Source organism: Tachysurus vachellii, chromosome 18 (assembly GCF_030014155.1).
Source record: "Tachysurus vachellii isolate PV-2020 chromosome 18, HZAU_Pvac_v1, whole genome shotgun sequence".
In the NCBI taxonomy this organism is placed as follows: Eukaryota; Metazoa; Chordata; class Actinopteri; order Siluriformes; family Bagridae; genus Tachysurus; species Tachysurus vachellii.
Window position 1 is genome coordinate 1,914,112 of NC_083477.1, and position 20,785 is coordinate 1,934,896.

A 20,785-nucleotide genomic window follows, 5' to 3' on the forward strand; every position below is an offset into this window, starting at 1 on the left:
AGGAACAACATACAAAACAAACATGTATGTTGTTATTCAGGAAACTGATGAAGGCATTACTGTGGGAAGGATTGTGATGACAGTCATACAGAATTATTCAGTGTATTTCATCACTGAACTTTTCCAAACGTCTATGATCCATAACATGGGTGTTTACTGCTTGACAGCAAAAAATGGTTCCTACTCATGTGTTAATCAGAATGACCTTCTGGATTATTATCCATTCTGCAAGTACACAGTCTTCAATATGTCTGTAATAGTTCTTCATCATTCTCTTCTCTTAATGTAGAACAATGTCTTGGTTGGTGGAAGAATTGAGGGCGATCATCCTCAGGGCTTTGCCGACAAATGTTGAGAACACCACAGGGCTTTTGATTGAGAGACTTTTAGAGTCGGGAGTGGAGTCCAAAGATGATCTACAATTTGTTCAAGAACATGACCTCAGTAGCATTCTACCGGCTATAAAAGTAAGAAAACTTCTCAGTGCTTTCAAAATAGGTAATTATATTTTCATATCTCATTTACATTCATTCTCAGAAGCAAAAGAAGACATTTTTGTTCAATAGCTAGTTAGCCTGAAAAATTACATAATTTACATACTCATGCCACTGTAGATAAACACAATTGGTAATATATCTTGGTTCCTTTGTAATGGCATTGAATGGGGTTCAAGTTACAGATTTGTAAGCAATCCATATGACTAATACATTTCTTCCAAAGTTAAATGATTGTAGGAGAAAACCGCCTCCAACCTACATTGGTCCAGGCTAGCTCCTGCAATCTGACTATAAGTTTAAACAACAGTTCTAAGTAAAAATTCAAAGAAGAAATGATCAGCCAAACTCACGAAGACTGGATTCAGTTGAGGTAGGTTTATTGACAGTCGTATAGACAGCAATCAACCAGCTGGTACCAGGGATACAAGTTTGTCCAGTAGACGAGACTTGCACCGAAGCTTATATACAGTTCTGACATGCCCCCCTTTTTCCTCGTCATCCAATCACAATATAGCTCACATACGCAGTTTTTGCTCGCTTTTGGAAAAATACCATTATCTCCAAATGGTCAACGTTCACCTATGCATTAGGCTATGCATTTAGGCCATCTCAATTCCCATTATCTTCTAACCGAGGGTCCCCATTCCTATGTCTCTTAGCTCACTGCCTACGTCATCAGGTCACAAAGCTTTTAAGTTGGTTTTTCTGCGCTTTTAGACTTTATTCTCCTTCCTGAGGTTTTTGTCAACACAACTCACTTTCTTCATGGGTACGTATGGGTTTCTTGTACTTTTGGTCTATGTGCATTAGCCATCAGTTTACTTATTAACCCAGTGGCCAGAGGCTGTATGTGCTTACTGAGGCTTTATGGACTTGTGATGTGTTTTAGCTTCAATCTCTGCATGGGTCGCTTAACTGTTGGATGAAACCAACCTTTCTACACCATCACCAACTGCTGATCTTTTCACTGAGGTCATCACTCATTACATCCGGGATATGAAGTGTCGTGGTCGACCCAGTGACACATCTGCTGTTAAGGGGGTCGATGCCTCAACACAGACTGCTACAGTTGTTACCAAGTCTACTCAGACTCCTTCAGCCTCATCCACACGCACTCAGGCTACTCAAGCTCCATGGCGTGTTAACAAAAAGACTCAATATCCTCCTCGTCATGCTGTCAAACCATTTTATATTAAGAGTGACTCTTTCTGAGATTGAATCTTCTTATTAAAACTTATGCTCAGTTTTGGGCCTCAATACTGTGTGCACATGTGTCCTTTCTGCATTCCTGTGTGTGTGTTTCTGTGCGTCTTCAGCCTATAGGGGTGGTTAATCATTCTCTACCTATGTCTGGGACCTGCTCGCCTCTAATGGCCTTTTACCTTTTAGGGCCTATATGCCTAAGACCTGTGTGCATCTAATGGCCTGTTCATAATGTAACATTTGCCTAAGACCTGCATGCGTCTAATGGCCTGTGCATATAGCATTTGACTCTTAATGGAGGCTTCTTCTCCCTCTCTCACCTTTCCCCTAGATCGTGGCGTATTTGGCATTATTTTATTAAAAAATTCCCACATGATGCATTTGTGAGCAAGCCTAATAATATTTTGTGAGCTAATTTAGAGATGTTGCATAGAAATCTGTACATACAGAGGCAGACATGCAAGAAAGGATTATAATTTCCTGTTTAACAATTTGTTTAATTTGCTTGCTCACTACAGTACTAAAACGAACAATGTAAATAGTTTTAAATGATGCCTACATTTGCAATGTGATAAATGGTTAGGGTGCTTGCAGATGAAATGAAGAAATTTGAAACAACCCCAACACGTGCACAGTGTCTTACCATTTGTAAAACAATTGTCAGTCAATATCCCCAGAGCTTTGCAGACCAGCTTCATGATGGCCGAATTGTAGGGGAAGGATACAGCTCACTTTTGATCCAGGTCAAGACAAGAATTGAGAACCTCAGCCTGACCAACAGCTTCCGACAGCACCGGTCATCAGTCCATGGTGTTAAAAGAGGACCAACCGACACATATGGTTGGGTACGGTTTCAGCCTGATCTTCCTTTAGAGGAAGCGGATGACTCAATTGAGAATAAACGTCAAAAGCTGGAGGATATCTATTGTCATGAAGGAACAAAGGGTGGCAAGAAAGCTGAAGTAATACAATTGATGGAGACAACTTTCTGCCTGCAACGAAGTCAAATAAACAGCATTCCAGCACCTTCTGTTGCAGAGGTAATGAAAAAGTGGCCATACCTTTTCATACCTAACATACCTAACATTTTCAGCTTCTGACTGAGATCAATGTCCTACATGCATTTGAACTTTCTGTGGAAGAGTGTGGGAGGAGCATTGTAGAGATTTTTTAAAACTAGGCCAACTAACGCAGACGTTAAGGCCAAGGAGGAAGTGATTGATTCATCACATCTGATTGTTCAACTTCTAATGGCTTACTTTGGAGAGAATCAAGATGGGCTTTTTCTTCAAGAAAGTGTAAGCTTTTCTTTATATACATTATTATTAGTTCTTACTATGAACAAATGTGTAGCAATGGTTCAATCAAATAGGTTCTGTTTTATCATACTTATAGGACTCATTTGACTGCAAATTAGGATATTTTAGAAATTGTTTGTCTACACCGTGCAAGAAAATTGGTAATTTGAAACTCAAAAAAAAAAAAGGATACAAAGGCACCAGTGAGTTTATATATATATATATATATATATATATATATATATATATATATATATATACGTATATATATATATATATATATATATATATATATATATATATATATATATATATATATATATATATATACGTATATATATATATACGTATATATATATATGGCTTTGATGATTTATTGTCTTAAAACAAAACTCAAAACAGAGTGAACACCCAAAAGAATCTCTTTTTTTCCATTCTGACTCCCATTCTGTGCACTGTATAGACAGTCAGATATTAAATGTTGAAAATATGTATTTTGTGTCAATATTAACAAAAAAGTAAATAAATGGTAAGAAGTATACATTTGGATAAGCTATTCTTGTTTTAATACGTACACTGTGGAATATTATTGGGACAAATGTTTTTTGGACATTTTAATTTCTAATTCTTATCTTTACCAATAGATGTCTGCCACTCCTGCTGACCTTGAGAAGACTGGTAACTTATCTGTGACTCCTCGATTGATTCTGCTTGGTAAGTATATGAAATATGACATGACTTCATATTCAGTAAACAAGGATCACACTCTAGGCTGGCTGGCACAACTTTTTACCATCAGGAGAAAATCCATCTTTATGTGCCTCATTCTGGCCACTGTATAAAAATGTTTGATTAAAGTGTACTTGTGTGGAACAGGAAAATATTTTATGTTATGCCTGAATGAGTTTGTGATGTTTAGTTCGCATATCATAACATTAGTGGCTTGTTGGCTAAAATATTGAAACTGCAAGGTTTGTTGTCTTGGAAGATATGAATATTATATGATTTTGTCAGGGCTTGCATAATTTTCTCATTGCCTTTTCTCATGCTAGCTTTCCAAGGACAATAGTTTATAACATAATCTGTACACTCCTTTAAGGTCCAAGTGATACTCAAGGACAGTGGATGAAAAGGTGGATGATCAGCTTGGAAGGCAGAATAATTTGCGAGGGTGTGTAACCAACCTTTCTCTCTGGATTGCTGCTTTGTTTTCACTGTATTACATCTTCAACCTGCAATATCAAGAGGAAGCAGCATCCACACTGGAATTTCTACAACGGTAAATTTATTTTTGTCTTTCAATAATATGGTAATAATAGTATTTTGACCTAAGAGGAGTAGTTCCAAAATGGTGATCTAATTTACTCAATTTCAAACTTGTGACTTTTAAGGTTTAAGCTGTAATTTTTCTAACAATTCATAACATTAACTAATGTATTAAATAACAAGTCGTACACTACTGTACAGTGTTTTTAGATTATTAAAGTTTTAAATCACAGAAAGTCTTCCCTTATTATTTTCAGATGATTTGTTGGAATAAATCCAGAAAAAGGGACCAAGGCTGCAAAAGGAAAACTGACGTCTAAAAAGACAGGGAAAACAGTACAAAAGAAAGTGAAAGTGTCCAATCTTTTAAAAAGATTGATGGACTTTGAGTGGCACTTTATTTAAATTTTATTTATTTATTTTTTTTACAGTGGTTTGTATATACTGTTATTATTTTTGTGTTCTATTGTTTATATCCAGAAAGGGTTGGTGTTTGTTAAAAAGTCTTAAATAAGGTAAGGTAATATTTTGCTGATTTATTGTACTTTTATATATATGTATAATTTATCTGTATCTTTACTCGGAGTGGGTGGGGCCTAACCCGGAAGTAGGCAGGTTGATCATACAATTTAGCAGTAGGAAACTGTTGCTAACAAAACAGCATCTTGCTGTTAATTTTGATAACATTAACCCACTGTATTTTAACAGTACAATGCTGGCAACCACAGCTGCCAGTAGATTACTATTTTTACAGAATTTTTTTTACAGTGTATGAGGCCTGATGTGTGCCTTCACCTCTAGGGATTATGGCTTGCTGCACTAGGTGTATCGCTTTGTCCTGGACTCTGACTAGGGAAATTGCTCTCCAGGAGATTTGTGGTGTGGTGGTTTGGTCCTCTCCACATACCATTATCAGTTGGGTCCTGGGTTTTACATCAAAGAAAAACTAGGATATTTGTTTTTATTTTGTATTTTATTGTATTATTGTTTAATTATACAAACTCATCAGCACATCAGCTAGCAAAGATTAACTGTCATATGTATTTAGAGTTGTTTATGATTTGTCTTAATATTAAGAACAAGCAAAATTCATTGATAAAAATATTGAATTTACCAAGCATTAAACTGAAGCAAAGCCTCAGCATCCTCATTCTTTTTCCCATGCATCTGAAGAGGTGGAGTTTATTTTCTGTCCAGTTATTGTTTCTGTGGTGGGTTAAAATGCACAGTAAATATCACAGCTACTGTATCAGAAGCACTTGACTAAACTAGATTTATTAAAGTGAGTTTTCCCATCCAGTTTAATGCAAAGAAATGCTGGATTTTACTCCAATCCCAGTAACCCAGCAGAAAACAGCACGGTTAAACTTTCCTACTAGTCCCATGTGTCTCTACACTAACAAAATACCAAAAACTAATAATCAAATTCAAACATCAGAATGACTTTTAAAGATTAACACAAATTAAACTTATTAACAAAATAAGTGAGCAAAATAAAATAGCACTTATTTATAAACTCACATTAACCTCTTGAGACCCGAATGTCCTCATATGAGGACATAACATTTTCTCACACTTCATTGTCTATATATATTTATTGTACCAACCTTATATGAGGACTGATAGGTATAATTCTTTTGCCAAACTGCTTCCTTGAAAACACTGATTAAATTTATAGTTATCAGCTATGAATTAAGAGAAACAGTCAGTAGAAATTGTAATGTACACAACAGTAGCATACAGGTCTTAGGAGGTTAAGTAAAAATGGATGAAATGTTACAGTTGTGATGAAGGTTCACTAACTTCTACTTAAGTCTAAATGTCACACCTTATCAAAATTAAATGTGAATTAAATGTTAAATTTGGCTTTAAACACTAAGCTTTAATTAATTTAAGTTACACTAGAAAGAACACAAACCAAATGAACTAATATTAATTAATAAGTAATATTAATAATTATTGAGTTTTTAGATGTTCAATAATTGAACATCTGAAAAAGAAATATGAAACAGAATAAACACTAGTGCACTCCATATCATTGAGGCATGTGAGAATAATCCCTTGAGATAAAAAAAAGGTTTTTAATCTCAATGTAATTTCATGAATGTTATGTGGAAATATCCGTCTATCATGCTAAAGTAACGTATTAGCTTAATGATTAGCATCCATGAAGTAGCTTGCTAAGAACACGTGTCTTTTCTATAACACAATTTTGGAAATGGTCAGTGAATTCTAAAATTCTCACAACCCATTATTTTAATATTATAAGGTTATTGCTTATAACCTGCTTTGTACCTCTCTCTTTGTACAACTCTCTGACATCTCTCTCAGACACATTACATTATTCCCGCTTACATTTTTAAACTTGGGATTCACCCAACCTGTGCAGTCAATCATCCCAATATAAACATTCTATTGTATAGACGTTTCTAGAACAAAAGGATACATTAACATAAAAAGTACGTACATTTGTGTATATCAAGTTCCAAACATTGTCTGTGAAACATCTAATACAGTCCGTACAAGAACGTTTGGAGTGTGTTAGATAAAAAAGTTACAACTTCAACCTGCCAAAAGAGTAGAGATATTGCTATAAACCACCCTGTGTCTGATTTATGTGGTTACACAATCTGTGTTGGGGTCAGGGTGTAGCTCCAGGATATGTAAAGCACATCATTGGTTGAGCCTTAAACAATTATGGCACCACTGACCATAGCACTAATATAGTAGATATAAAAAGTATTCTTATTACTGTAAATAACACTTCTGTTACAGGTCTTAGTGATGTTTAAAAAAAGATAACACACCACATCTTTTCCTGCTTTTATGTGATTATAGTAACTAACAAGACTGAAGTGAGAAAAGAAATGTTTAGAGAAAAAAGAATAAAAGGAAACTTACAATAACTTGTTTGCATAAGTGCAAATCCCTTACACACCCCTTAACTAAAACATTGATGCCGCACCTTTTGCATATAATACAGAGTCTACCTAAGTCTGGCTATAAGTCTACCAATTTAGCACCTTTCAATTTGCCACTCTGGATTAGTTTCTGTTTTGTTTGCTGCCTGCAATTGTGTCTGTCCCTGCATCATTGGATAATCATTTAGTTTTCCACATTACTCTACACAGTTTGCATAAATTTCTGCATCCTCATAGTAATTTTCCACATCATGTCTTTGTTCTTCAGCATCAACATTAATATAGTCATCATCTGCATCACTTCTTTGTTCATCCTCTACATTAATGTAGTCATTATCTGAGTCCTCAGATGGTAGAGGACCATCTGGTAGAAAATGGTTTCTGCCTCTGCTTGGTGACACTCATATGTCTTTTTCATTCATTCATTCATCTTCTACCGCTTATCCGAACTACCTCGGGTCACGGGGAGCCTGTGCCTCAGGCGTCATCAGGCATCAAGGCAGGATACACCCTGGACGGAGTGCCAACCCATCGCAGGGCCATATGTCTTTTTAGCACCTACAAATTAATTGTGACAAAATACACACAAATTAACAGATAGTTTTTTAGATCAAAATTCAATTTCCACAAGAATAATACAAGTAATAATTAAAATCATTTGTGTTGTGCTGTTAAACAAAACTAATCAATGATGTTGTTACATCCTAAATGTTTTAGTGTTCTCATGCATCCGAAATTTGGCAATAATTATTACTTTATGAATTAAATAATGAAAAACACTTTTTATTAATTTATCATTTCTAAAGGAGCTGGTGCCCCTATGATTGGCAACTCTAAACCTAACCCTAACCCAGTCAGTCTGAAATGCTCCCTTGTATTTACAGGCAAAGTTCTGGCAGGGGCTTCGGCAGTGTGGTAGCATCATCTGAAATATGACCCCATGGTTTATTCATTTATTGCCGCACTACGAAGCACATTTGATCACCCCTCTGTTGGGAGGGGTCTGATATCATCTCTCCTTTAGAGGCGCCAAGGTGCCTGCTTGTTAGCAAATTACACTATTGACTTCCAAACTGTAGCAGCTAGCTCAGTCTGGAATGAACAAGCTTTCAAGGCCACTTTTGTATATGGCCTCTCTGAGGAGATCAAGGATGAGCTGGCACCAATAAACATCACCAGCTAGCACAGGGTTCTTCTTTGTTAAGAAGAAGGATAGGTGCCTGTGACGCTGTATTGATGAGTGGCCTAAACCCCGTTACCCAAAAAGACTGCCACCCCCTCCCACTAATGAGCTCTGCCTTTGACCACATGAACTTAGTTCGCATCAGGACAGGGGATGAATGGTAGACCACCTTTGTCGCACCCTCAGATCATTATGAGTATCTTGTAATGACCTTTGGCCTAAATAATGCCCCTGTGGTCTTCTAGCACATTATCAACGAGGCTCTCAGTGAGACACTGAACCACTATGTGTTCATCTACTTTGACAGCATTTGAATCCTCAGTAGCTCCCTTAAGGAGCAGGTGCACATGTTCACTGGGTCCTTCAGCTAAAGAAATCACGTGAGCAATATTTAATTCTTGGGCTTTGTTGTATCACATTAAGGGCTGAGTATGGACCCTGTGAAGTTTAGGGCAGTCAGGGAATGGCCTCAGCCCACCTTGGTTCAGGCATTTACATACTTCTTTCAGTGTCTTTTTGAAGAATTTCAGTACCCTGGTCAGCCCACTGTGCGCTTTGAGCAAGAAAAATCAGGGCAAGATTACATGGACACCTGAGGAACAGGAAGACATTCCAACATTGGGGTGGGAGCTGTCCTATCCCAACGGTCTGGTTCCAAAAGTAGCTGCACCCCGTGAATACTTCTCCGACAGGTTAACGGCACCAGAAAGAAATTATGACATAGGGGACCAAGAGCTCCTGGCTGTCAAGTTGGCCGTGAAAGACTGGAGGCATTGGTTAGAGACGGCCAAGCATCTGTTTCTCATTCGCACAGACCACAAGAACCTGACCTATATTCAGCAGGCCTAGTGGCTCAATCCCTGGCAGGCCAGGTGGTCCTTGTTCTTTTCCTTGTTTGACTTCATTCTATCCTTTAAACCATTGTTAAAGAACATTAAATCAGATGCGCTGTCCAGCAGAGGACCCCAACCCTTAGCCCATAATTCCATCTCACAAAATAGTAGACCTTCTGTGCTGGGGATTGGAAGATCTGGTCCGCCTGGCACTTCAACAGGAGCCAGATGAAGGTGGTGGACCACTGGGTAGGTTTACATCCCAAGAGCTGTTCAACCACAGGTTTTCTCTTCACCTTTTGTTGGGCACTCTTGTGTGGTTAGAACCTGGAGTTTTTTCATGCTTTGGTTCTGGTGGCCAAATAGAGACAAAGATGTCCAGATCTATGTCTATTTCAACCCCTTTTATACCATTTCGTCCATTGTCACACATTTCTCTGGACTTTGTCACTGGTCTACCAGTGTGTCAGGGAATGATCAACAATCCCTCAACATGGGTAAAACATGTAATGTGGGTGGAGTAAAAACAATGTGGAACTTGGCTTTCAGAATATCACCTTTGAAATGCCAGTTTGGCTACCCTCCTACCATGTTCGCAGAGCAGGAGAAGGAGCTAAGGGTCCTGAGAGCAAAACAAATGGTGGCCTGGTGTCGTAGGGTCTGGCAGAAGGCCAGATCAGCCTTAAAATTGCACCTTAGTATATTGGGCCCTTCAAAATCCTGATTAGAATAAATCTTGTGACATACTGCCTGGATCTTACCTGCTCTATGAAGATCAACCCCATATTCCACTTGTCCAGACTTAAGGTGGTCCTCTGTAGCCACTTGGTGCTTACAGCTAAACCTGCCCCACCCCTACTTCATTCATTTAGATGGATCCCCAGGCTGCATGGTGCGATGGATATTAGACATGGTCTAGGGAGCCATCCCTAGGTACTGTAACATTGCAGGGGCCTTCTCGGGCAAAACCACTGCCAACTGCATGCTTGTTTATAGCTCCACACCTGTGCAGCCTGCTATTTTTTCAGTCAGCGTGTGGACATTGTGCTACAGTTCAGGGCAGAAAATCTGTATCAGTGTGCTATCTGCACTAAGAGTTAATGTTCTTGAGCTTAGGACTTTAGAGAGGCTTTATTGAGGTTCAAGTCAAAGTGTTGAGTTTCTTGCCCTTAATTATATAATCCCAAATCACTGCCGATTCATCAAGCAGTTTCCCTTGCCAGATCATCAAGCCACTCGGAGAGAGGAGGGTCTCCCCGCCTCTCTGCCAACCAAGACTGCCAGAGCGGTTTCCCAATCCACTTCTATGTGCTTCTATATTTTTACTTTCTGTATATACTTAGTGTAATGGTTAGCGCTTTAACCCCAATAATTATTTGTTATTTGGGGTTTGTAATCCCTTGTAATCCCTTTGTTCCGGATTATTGAGATAGATTTCTGTCCACTGTTTCCAACTTCTTTATTCAATCGGACAATGGGCCCAACTCAGTACTGACACTCACTCTGTAGCCCTCCCCATGACATAATACCTTCTAACACTAGAGACTTCTTCCAGAGATCCTAAAGAAACTTGCCCTTGCATAAACTTTCACCACGTCACTAATACACTCTTTTTAAAAGATCTATTTATGTGGACTTTTTCCCTCTAGAAGTCTTGGTTTAGGTTGGGGCACCAGAAAAATTATCATAAATTACAGTCAGCTGTCATAGAAAATGAATCAGATTTAAGATTATAAAAACATTCTGGAGTAAAACATAATTATATTGGTTCCATCTTCAAATGGATGTTTTTTTTTTTACTAACGGATGTTTTGATAACTCACGCTGTGAATCACTCTTCTTGTCACTCTGAAATTTTCGTCTTTTCTGTATCTCCACAAAGCAAATGATGACTGGAACTAAGATGAGAAGCAGTCCTGCTGTTACTCCAATACCAATGTAGGGAGCTAGAAATGCTGAAAGAGAGTCAAGTTTTTCAAATACTAAACTGCGAAACACAAAAAATAGACATAGTTTATTTTCATATACCTTTTACAGTAACAAAGGTAGTGGAGGTAAAGGTATGTGAAGACACTTTAACTTCATTAGTACAGCTATAGATTCCCTCATGATCAAAATCTGCTTCAGGAAAAAGGAAGACAGCTAGCTGAATGTTTAACAGCTGACTGAGTTCTGGAGATGTTAAATTTACTAAACCCCACTATATATAAATATATACATACATACAAAGAAATAATATTAGAAACAAATGTAGTTGTATTTAAAATATCCTTAATAAATTCAATACTCAACTAAACAATTAAATATGTGCTAGGTAACTGCAGTGTTTTGGCAGATCGGTGTGTAACAACCCACAACCCCACAGCACTGATGAATTTCTACAAATCGTTTCTTAATATTCTATAACAGCTTTATAGTAATATATTTGTTCTAATGCTATAGTAATGTATTTCAGCATGCACCCCTAGCTTTAGTGGATGGCAAACAATAAAACAGGTGTATTTTTCTGTATAATGTAATATAATAATATTTTATCTCTCTAATTGGAATGGCAAAATGACAGTACATAGAATATAAATATAATAACAAAGTCTTAATCAGAATCAGAATCAGGTTTATTGGCCAATTGTGTTGAGAAACACAAGGAATTTGGTTCCAGCTGTTTGTGACTCTCAAAAGTACAGACATAAATAACACTATGCTATACAAGACAAGACAATACAGACTGTACAAGACAATACAGACTATACAAGACAATACAGACGATGAGATATAATATAGACAGTAGTAGTAGTATAGACAGAGATATAAATATGAATACAGAATATATGACTGATCAGTAATGTACATAAAGTGTGAGAAGTGCATGGTAGTGAAAAATAACAGTTTTGTACAATATGCTTTTTGTACAATATATAGCAGCAGTAGTGTGTGTAACATATACAGATGATGTGATGACTGACAGTCCTGATAATGCAGTACTTATAGATATAAAGCGGGAAATATAATTATGGTGAGTTGTTAATCAGGGTGACTGTCTGGGGAAAGAAACTGTTCCTGTATCAGAAGGGAGGAGCTAAAAGAGGTTGTGTCCAGGGTATGAAGGGTTAGTTGTGATTTTTCCTGCCCGGTTTCTGATTCTTGTATGGTACAAGACCTGGGGAGTGGGCAGTGAGGCACCATTTATTTTTTTATGCTGTTTTAACTGTATGTCTGTTCCTGTCCTGTTTTGTTGCTGCACCAAACCAGATGGTGATGGATGTGCACAGGACAGATTTAATGACTGCAGTGTAGAACAGCATCAACAGCTCCTGCGGCAGTCCATACTTCCTTAATTGACGTAGAAAGTACATCCTCTGCTGGGCCTTTTTGATGATGGAGTTTATGTTGCACTTCCATTTCAGGTCTTGGGAAATGGTAGTGCCCAGAAACTTGAAGGTCTCCACAGATGACACCAGGCTGTTAGATATTGTGAGGGGAGTACTGTTGAGGGGTCTTTCCTAAAGTCCACTATCATCTCCACAGTTTTGAGGGTGTTTAACTCTAGGCTGTTCTGACTGCACCATAGCACCAGTCGCTTCACCTCCTGCTGGTATGCAGACTCATTGCCATCTTGGATGAGACCGATGAGTGTAGTATTATCTGCAAATTTCAGGAGTTTAACAGTTGGGTCACTTAAAGTGCAGTCATTGGTATAGAGGGAGAATAGCAGTGGGGAGAGGACACATCCCTGAGTAGCACCAGTGCTGATTGTCCGAATACTGGAGGTAACACTTCACAGTCATACCTGTTGTTTCCTGGCTGTCAGGAAGCTGGTGGTCCACTGACAGATGGAAGGGGGAATAGTGAGCTTTAGGAGTTTGGAGTGGAGGATTTTCTGAATTATTGTATAAGTGATCTTTTGAAATATGGGTGAATATAGGAGCCAGTTGGTCAGCACATGCTTTGAGACAGGAGGGGGAGACATTGTGGGCCGGGAGCTTTCCTTGTCTTTTGTCGCTGGAAGAGCCTATTCACATCCTCTTCAGAAATCCTTTGTGCAACTTGAGTGCTGGGAGGAGTTGTTAAAGTGGTTCCCAGAGGTGTTATGGGGCAGTCAGTGGGCTGGGTTGGATGGGAGGTGCTGCGGGGTCGTCTCATAACCCGTGGGTCAGGTTGGGGCGGTTAAAGAAATTGGCACTTTACTGCGGGGCGGGTTGGGGCGGGTCATTCATTCATTCATTTTCTACCTCTTATCCGAACTACCTCGGGTCATGGGGGGAGCCTGTGCCTATCTCAGGCGTCATCGTGCATCAAGGCAGGATACACCCTGGACGGAGTGCCAACCCATCGCAGGGCACACACACACTCTCATTCACTCAAGCAATCACACACTACGGACAATTTTCCAGAGATGTGGGGCGGGTCATTAAAAACAAATTAAAAAAACATGCGTATATTTAATGGTCACTGGTGTGGGGCAGGGCGGGTTGTAAATATAGATACAGTGGTGTGGGGAGGGTTGGGCCTGGCCAATGATTCATAAAAGCAGGACCCGTGGGTTGGGTTTTTTTCCAAAGGGGTTATGGAGCAGTCAGTGGGCTGGGTTGGATGGGAGGTGTTAAGATATTCTTCTCAAACCTGCAGTAGAACGTGTTGAGGTCGTCAGCCAGGTCTTTGTTTGCTTCAGTGGGGGGTGATCTCCTGTAGTTTGTGATGTCTTGCAGACCTTTTCACACTGATGCAGGACTGTTAGCTAAAAACCAGCTTCTTTTGGCTATTCTGATCTCTTTTGTCGGTAGGTTCTTGGCCTGCTTATACAGAGCTTTGTCCTCCCCTCTGAAGGCATCTTCCTTGTCATGTCGAAGTTTTTTCAGTTTGGCTGTAAACCGTGGCTTGTTGTTACTGAATTTACAGAAGGTCTTCCTGCTTTGCCTCACTGGTCTCTTCACTGTGTTGACTACAGATTTAGTAGATTTTAATTTCTGCCTGTATGTTTGAAAAAGTTGGACCAAGCAGTGATCAGAGTTCCCCAAGGTTGTCTGGGGTACAGAGTGATATGCGTCCTTAAGAATTGTGTAACAATGATCCAGTGTATTTTTCTCTCTTGTGGGACAAATAATATGCTGTCTGTATTTTGGAATTTCAAGTGTTAATTTTGCTCTGTTAAAGTCTCCAAGGATAATAAAAAGAGAGTCCAGATTTTTTGCTACAAGCCGGATATTTGGTTTGCCAAGTTTTGAATTGCATCACTCACGTTGGCCTACAGTGGGAACAGGGCATGAAAGCCTTTATTATCGCCACATATACATTACAGCACAGTGGAATTCTTTTCTTCACATAGGAGATTGGGTCAGAGTGCAGGGGCAGCTATAATACAGCGCCTCTGGAGCAGAGAGGGTTGAGGGCCTTGCTCAAGGGCCCAGCAGTGGCAGCTTGGCTGTGCTGGGCCTTGAACCCCGATCCTCCGATCAACAACCCAGAGCCTTAACCAGTTGAGCCACCACTGCATGGGTTTACAGTTTATGAACAGTGATTCCAAGTTTGGGCTGCAGTATTTATTCAGCACTGTGACATCTGTGCACCATCGCTAATGTAGAAGCAGATTCCGCCGCCTTTCATTTTACCCAATAGCTCCATTATACAATCCGCTTGGTTGTAAGTGGAAGCCTGAGATAAGTAATCCACTGTCCGGGGTTGAGCGACTGAGCCAGGTTTCAGTAAAACAGAGAGCAGTGGACATGCAAAGTGTTTGTTCCATTGAGAAGAATCAGTGTGTCCATTTTGTTTGGCAGTGAGCAGAGGTTTGCCAGGTGAATCGATGGAAGCACAGTTCTAAAACCCCTCTGTCACAGATTCAATAGCACACAGCACGCTTGCCCCCATTGGCGTCTCCTCCATGGAGCATAGAGCGCAGCTGCTCCTCCAACTTAGAGTTCCGGGTTTGTAAAAAATAGTGAAAAAGTGTCTGGTGTGAACTGCCTGATGTTAAGCAGTTCTTCTCTAGTGTAAGTTATCATGGTAGGGAAACCAAACACACAGACAGTAAACAAAAAGAAAGAACGAACTAGAGAGAGCCGTGCCGAGGCTGCCATTAGCGGCACCATCTTGGCCACAGCTGTTAATATAAAATATAGTTAATATAATTTTACATAACACTAATCACCTGAGCAAGTAACACCAGCATCTTCACTATGGCTACAGTTGTTTACTCCAAATCCTCTGTGAGTGCACTGTGTGATGGTGCTTTCATTTCCAGAACACTGAACAACATCCAGCCATATTTCACCACTTCCCTGACCAAAGTGGGCATCTTGATGTGCAGTGACAGCTTTACCACATCCAGTCTGTCTACACACCACCTCTACATCATTCAGGTCCCAGTCGTCATCACACACTGTTCCCCACTGGTCATTATACAGGATCTCCACTCTACCAGAGCAGGGGTGACTGCCACCAGTGAGTCGTACGTTAACTAAAACAAACATCAGAAAGCATGTTCATGTTAATTAATCATAATGAATCTTATTACTGTATAAAATATTATAGCATTTGCCCCATATGAATCCATTTCTCTCATTTCTAATCCTTTATCAATAAAGATTTCTGGACCTTCACATAATGAATAATAAATATAATCTGCATTATATTATTAAATGTAGCTCAGTATTAACACCTCTCAAATTCAGTTCTTTACTATTTTAAGAAACCCACCACCTCGTCTCTGTTCATAGGTTAACAAATTTATTTCTATGGACTATCTATGGAGAGAAGAAAGAAAAACTATATAAATATACCCAGCCTGACCTCTCAGACTGAGGTAATATATGAAATGACAGAAGGGTTTTATTGATAAATTATTTTTGTTTGTAGCAGTTAGTTTGAGATATAAAAAGAAATAACATTAGAAACAAACTAAGACGTTCGGTCTAATAAATAATTAATTTAAATATTCTAACAAAATTCAATACACAGTCCCAGTCGAACAATCAAATATGTGTTAGGTATCCACAGTAAAAAAATGTAATGTGGCATTTTCATGCAAGTTTTACACATTTTTCCAGAAAATGACTGCATTCAAGGAAAAATATTTAAGCCTGATAAGTGCAGGACACAAAAGATGTAATAAGAAAGAAAAGATGTAATAAGAAAGAAAAGATGTAATAAGCTGTTTAAATTGACTCAATGAAAAAATATTTTGTAAAAAGATGTACATGCACAGTGAGACATGTCTAGACTAGACTAGCCTTCACTCCCCATGAATATCACTAAACACTGCATACAGTGAAAACCCCACAAGACCTGCTGTACTGGAGATGCTCTGATCAAGTTGTCTAGCCATCACAATTGGCCACAAATATTAAAGTAACTTATTAAAGTAACTGTAAAGGCTGTTCTAAAATATCTCACCACTTGACTGGTGCCAATTTAACAAGATAATAAATGTTATTCACTTCACATATTAGTGGTTTTAATGTTTTGGCTGATCGGTGTACAACAGCTCAGAAACCCACAGCACTGTTGAACTTCCACAAATAGTAATTAATATTCTATAACAGCTTTATAGTAATGTCTTTGTACTAATGCTGTAATTTTTATATCATCTCATCTGTAATGTAAATAACAGGACTCAAATTAAAAAGATGTTCAACATAATTAATTGTTACTCTAAATAAATAAACTGTATGATGTGTCTTCTGTTAAATAATCAAAGAAAAATAATCGTTATCAAATTGTTATTGTATAAATCACTTACTGTAAATAATCCTATAACAGCAAATGACAGTAAAATGGCAAAATGACAGTATATACAATATAAACATAATAACACTGATGACAAAGTCATAATATAAAACTAATTACCTGAGCAAGTAACACCAGCATCTTCACTATGGCCACAGTTGTTTACTCCAAATCCTCTGTGAGTGCACTGTGTGATGGTGCTTTCACTTCCAGAACACTGAACATTATCTAGCCATATTTCACCACTTCCCTGACCAAAGTGGGCATCGTGACGAGCAGTGACAGCTTTACCACATACAATCTGTCTACACACCACCTCTGCATCTTTCAGGTCCCAGTCCTCATCACACACTGTTCCCCACTGACCATTATACAGGATCTCCACTCTACCAGAGCAGGAGTTGTAGCCACCAGTCAGCCGTATGTTAGTACCATCTAAAACAAACATCAGAAAGCATGTTCATGTTAATTAATCATAATGAATCTTATTACTGTATAGAATATTATAGCATTTGCCCTCATATGAATCCATTTCTCTCATTTCTAATCCTTTATCAATAAAGATTTCAGGACTTTCACATAATGAATAATAAATATAATCTGCATTATATTATTAAATGTAACTCAGTATTAACACATTTCAAATTCTGTTCATTACTATTTTAAGAAACCCACCATCTCGTCTCTGTTCATAGGTTAACAAATTTAATTTTAATGGACTATTATTGCTATTACCATTTTATTATTAAAAAAATTAAAAATATAAAAAGAGACAAATAAATGTAAATTCAAATTGAAAAAAGTACCAATCATCAGCACAATTTCACTGTTTTCCTGACAGCATGACTAGTGGACATTCCCACAGTGTCTAGTATATGAATTAGTGAACATGACTAGTCTATGTTATGTAATGTTATAGGAGGCATGACAGAATTGAACAAGTATGATACAATACACTACAATGTCTGATAATACAAACACAGACAGCACAATACTCACAGACAACAAACGACACACAGACAACACAATACTCAAAAATAACAAACAACACACAGCCAAAACAATACTTACAAACCACCACAAACAACACAATAACCACAGATGACGTATCAATTATATTAACTTCACCTAACATAATTATCAAATGAACTGGTGAATGCATGGTGATTTAGATTAATATTTCATGCCTTAAACACAGTGACAAAACACTAGTTGTATGTACTAAATGTTTTTAAATAAATAACAGCAACACTACAAATGAGTAGGTATATACACAGATACACAGATTTTCACAATACTCACAGAACATCACAGACAACACAATACTCACATACAACAAACGACACACAGACAACACAATACTCACATACAACAAACGACACACAGACAACACAATACTCACATAAAACAAACGACACACAGACAACACAATATTCACAGACAAAACAATACTCACAGACAACACAATACTCACAGACATACAATACTCACAAAGAACACACAGACAACACAATACTCACAAACAACACACCGACAACACAATACCCCCAGACAACACAATACTCACAGACAACACAATACACACAGACAACACAATACTCACATACAACAAATGACACACAGACAACACAATACTCACAGACAAAACAATATTCACAGACAACACAGTACACCCAGACAACACAATACTCACAGACATACAATACTCACAAAGAACACACAGACAACACAATACACCCAGACAACACAATACTCACAAACAACACACCGACAACACAATACACACAGACAACACAATACTCACAGACAACACAAAGACAACACAATACTCAGACAACACAATACTCACAGACAACAAACAACACACAGACAACACAATACTCACAGATACAGTACCAAACAACACACAGACAACAAACAACACACTACTCACAATCAGCACAATACACACAGACAACACAATACTCACAGAAAACACAATACTCACAGACAACACACAGACAACACAATACTCACAAACAACACACAGACGACACAATACTCAAAGACAACACAATACTCACCGACAACACACAGACAACACAATACACACAGACAACACAATACTCACTGACAACACACAGATAACACAATACACACAGACAACACAATAACACACAGAAAACAGAATACTCACAGACAACACACAGACAGCACAATACTCACCGACAACACAATACACACAGACAACACAATACTCACAGACAACACACAGACAACACAATACTCACAGACAACAAACAACACACAAACAACACAATACTCAAAGACAACAAACGAGACACAGACAACACAATACTCAAAGACAACAAACAAGACACAGACAACACAACACTCAGACAACAAACGACACACAGACAACACAATACTCAGACAACAAATGACACACAGACAACACAATACTCAAAGACCATGTATCAATTATCTTATACATCACCTAACATAATTATCATATGAAACAATTAAAAAAAGTGTTGTATTAAATATGTTTTTAAATTAATAACAGCCACACGACACATGAGTAAGTATATACACAGATATACAGATTTTCCTGCCTTCATTAAATCAGAAGTACTTTATTTATCCATTTTCAGGAAATTATTTATAATATAAATATATTTATATATCGTCCCTGTCGGGCGGAATCCTCGTATCTCCAAAACCATTATTTTTCAGGAAATTAAAAAAACGCCGTATTTTTTGAGTTATTAAACATTGTATCGTTAAAGTTGTTATTATACCTTATATTGCTATCATATACTGTTGTGTACCAACATTAACACAACATTTTCACAAAGTCACGTTTTATCGGAGATACAAGCTTTATGACTTGGGAGCAGGGAGATACGAGATTATGCTGTCATTGATAAGAACGGTACGGACACAGACGTCGCTGCTGCCAGAAGTGTTCAATAAAGTCTGCGGTCACGTTGAGCCTTTTGACAAGAGACAAGGCTTCAATACTTAATCAAAGCTAATGATTGTAGTTACATACATCTTCCTAAACTCTATTTTAAAGGTTTAAGAGCTATAAGTGATGCAATACAAAACACGATAAGCTGATTAGGCTGTCTAATAGGTGGAAATTAGTCTAATCTGCTCGCAAACTTACCTTCGTGGCTCACGAGTTTCTTTCTGCACAGAAGCATTACAACTATCGATTTTTAACAAAACAGACCTACTCAAATGTATCTAACCTAACTATTTTCACTTGTTAGTGTCCAGAAAACAGTGTTTTACATACACAGTGCCAAGAGAGGCATTGTCTATAAGAAGGCTGACTTAAAGTCAGTAAAATAATAATAAAAACAATAATTTAATATTGGTATCTAAAACATTCAGTTTAATTCAAATATTATATTATAAAAAAAATTACGTTAATAACATAATATAATAACAAAACGTTATACGGCATGTTTACCTACGTATAATAACGAGGCAAAAAGCCAGCCAACTTGCTTAAAGTGATGAGCATGACTGCAAAGGCAGCTACTTGTTGAACATAATGGTTTGCCTTGACATTGTAAGATACAATCCTATCTTATCTGCAGTGCACAGGGTTTAGTCCGCGTTGCAGTGGATTGTCTTGCGCTAAATTCCTGTCCTCAGACGAACACCAGAACTAGCGGGAGTCAAGATTTTTTTTTCTTTGAGCCCCACGAAAATCACTTTATATATCACTTTAATACGTGTTGATTCGTTGCGACTCTTAATCTTGAGGAGAAATATGCCGTGCAGCTCTCCCGCGGAGTGAAGAAGAGGTGGAGTTACGAGGTTTCTCAGACAGTTGACGTGTCCAATGGAGTTAAGAGATTTGCGCTCA

The 20,785-nt window shown here is 38.1% G+C and overlaps 1 protein-coding gene across 1 annotated transcript in view; it reads right to left on the reverse strand.

The window, feature by feature from the left end:
- The window catches only part of LOC132861506 (deleted in malignant brain tumors 1 protein), a 190,423-nt gene that overhangs the window by 44,019 nt on the left and 125,619 nt on the right, over positions 1–20,785 (reverse strand). The window contains exons 5-6 of the mRNA XM_060893065.1: positions 17,044–17,357; positions 15,347–15,655 (exon numbers count right to left, since the gene is read on the reverse strand). Of these exons, the coding sequence (XP_060749048.1) occupies positions 15,347–15,655; positions 17,044–17,357 (623 nt within the window). The remainder of the gene's footprint in view (positions 1–15,346; positions 15,656–17,043; positions 17,358–20,785) is intronic.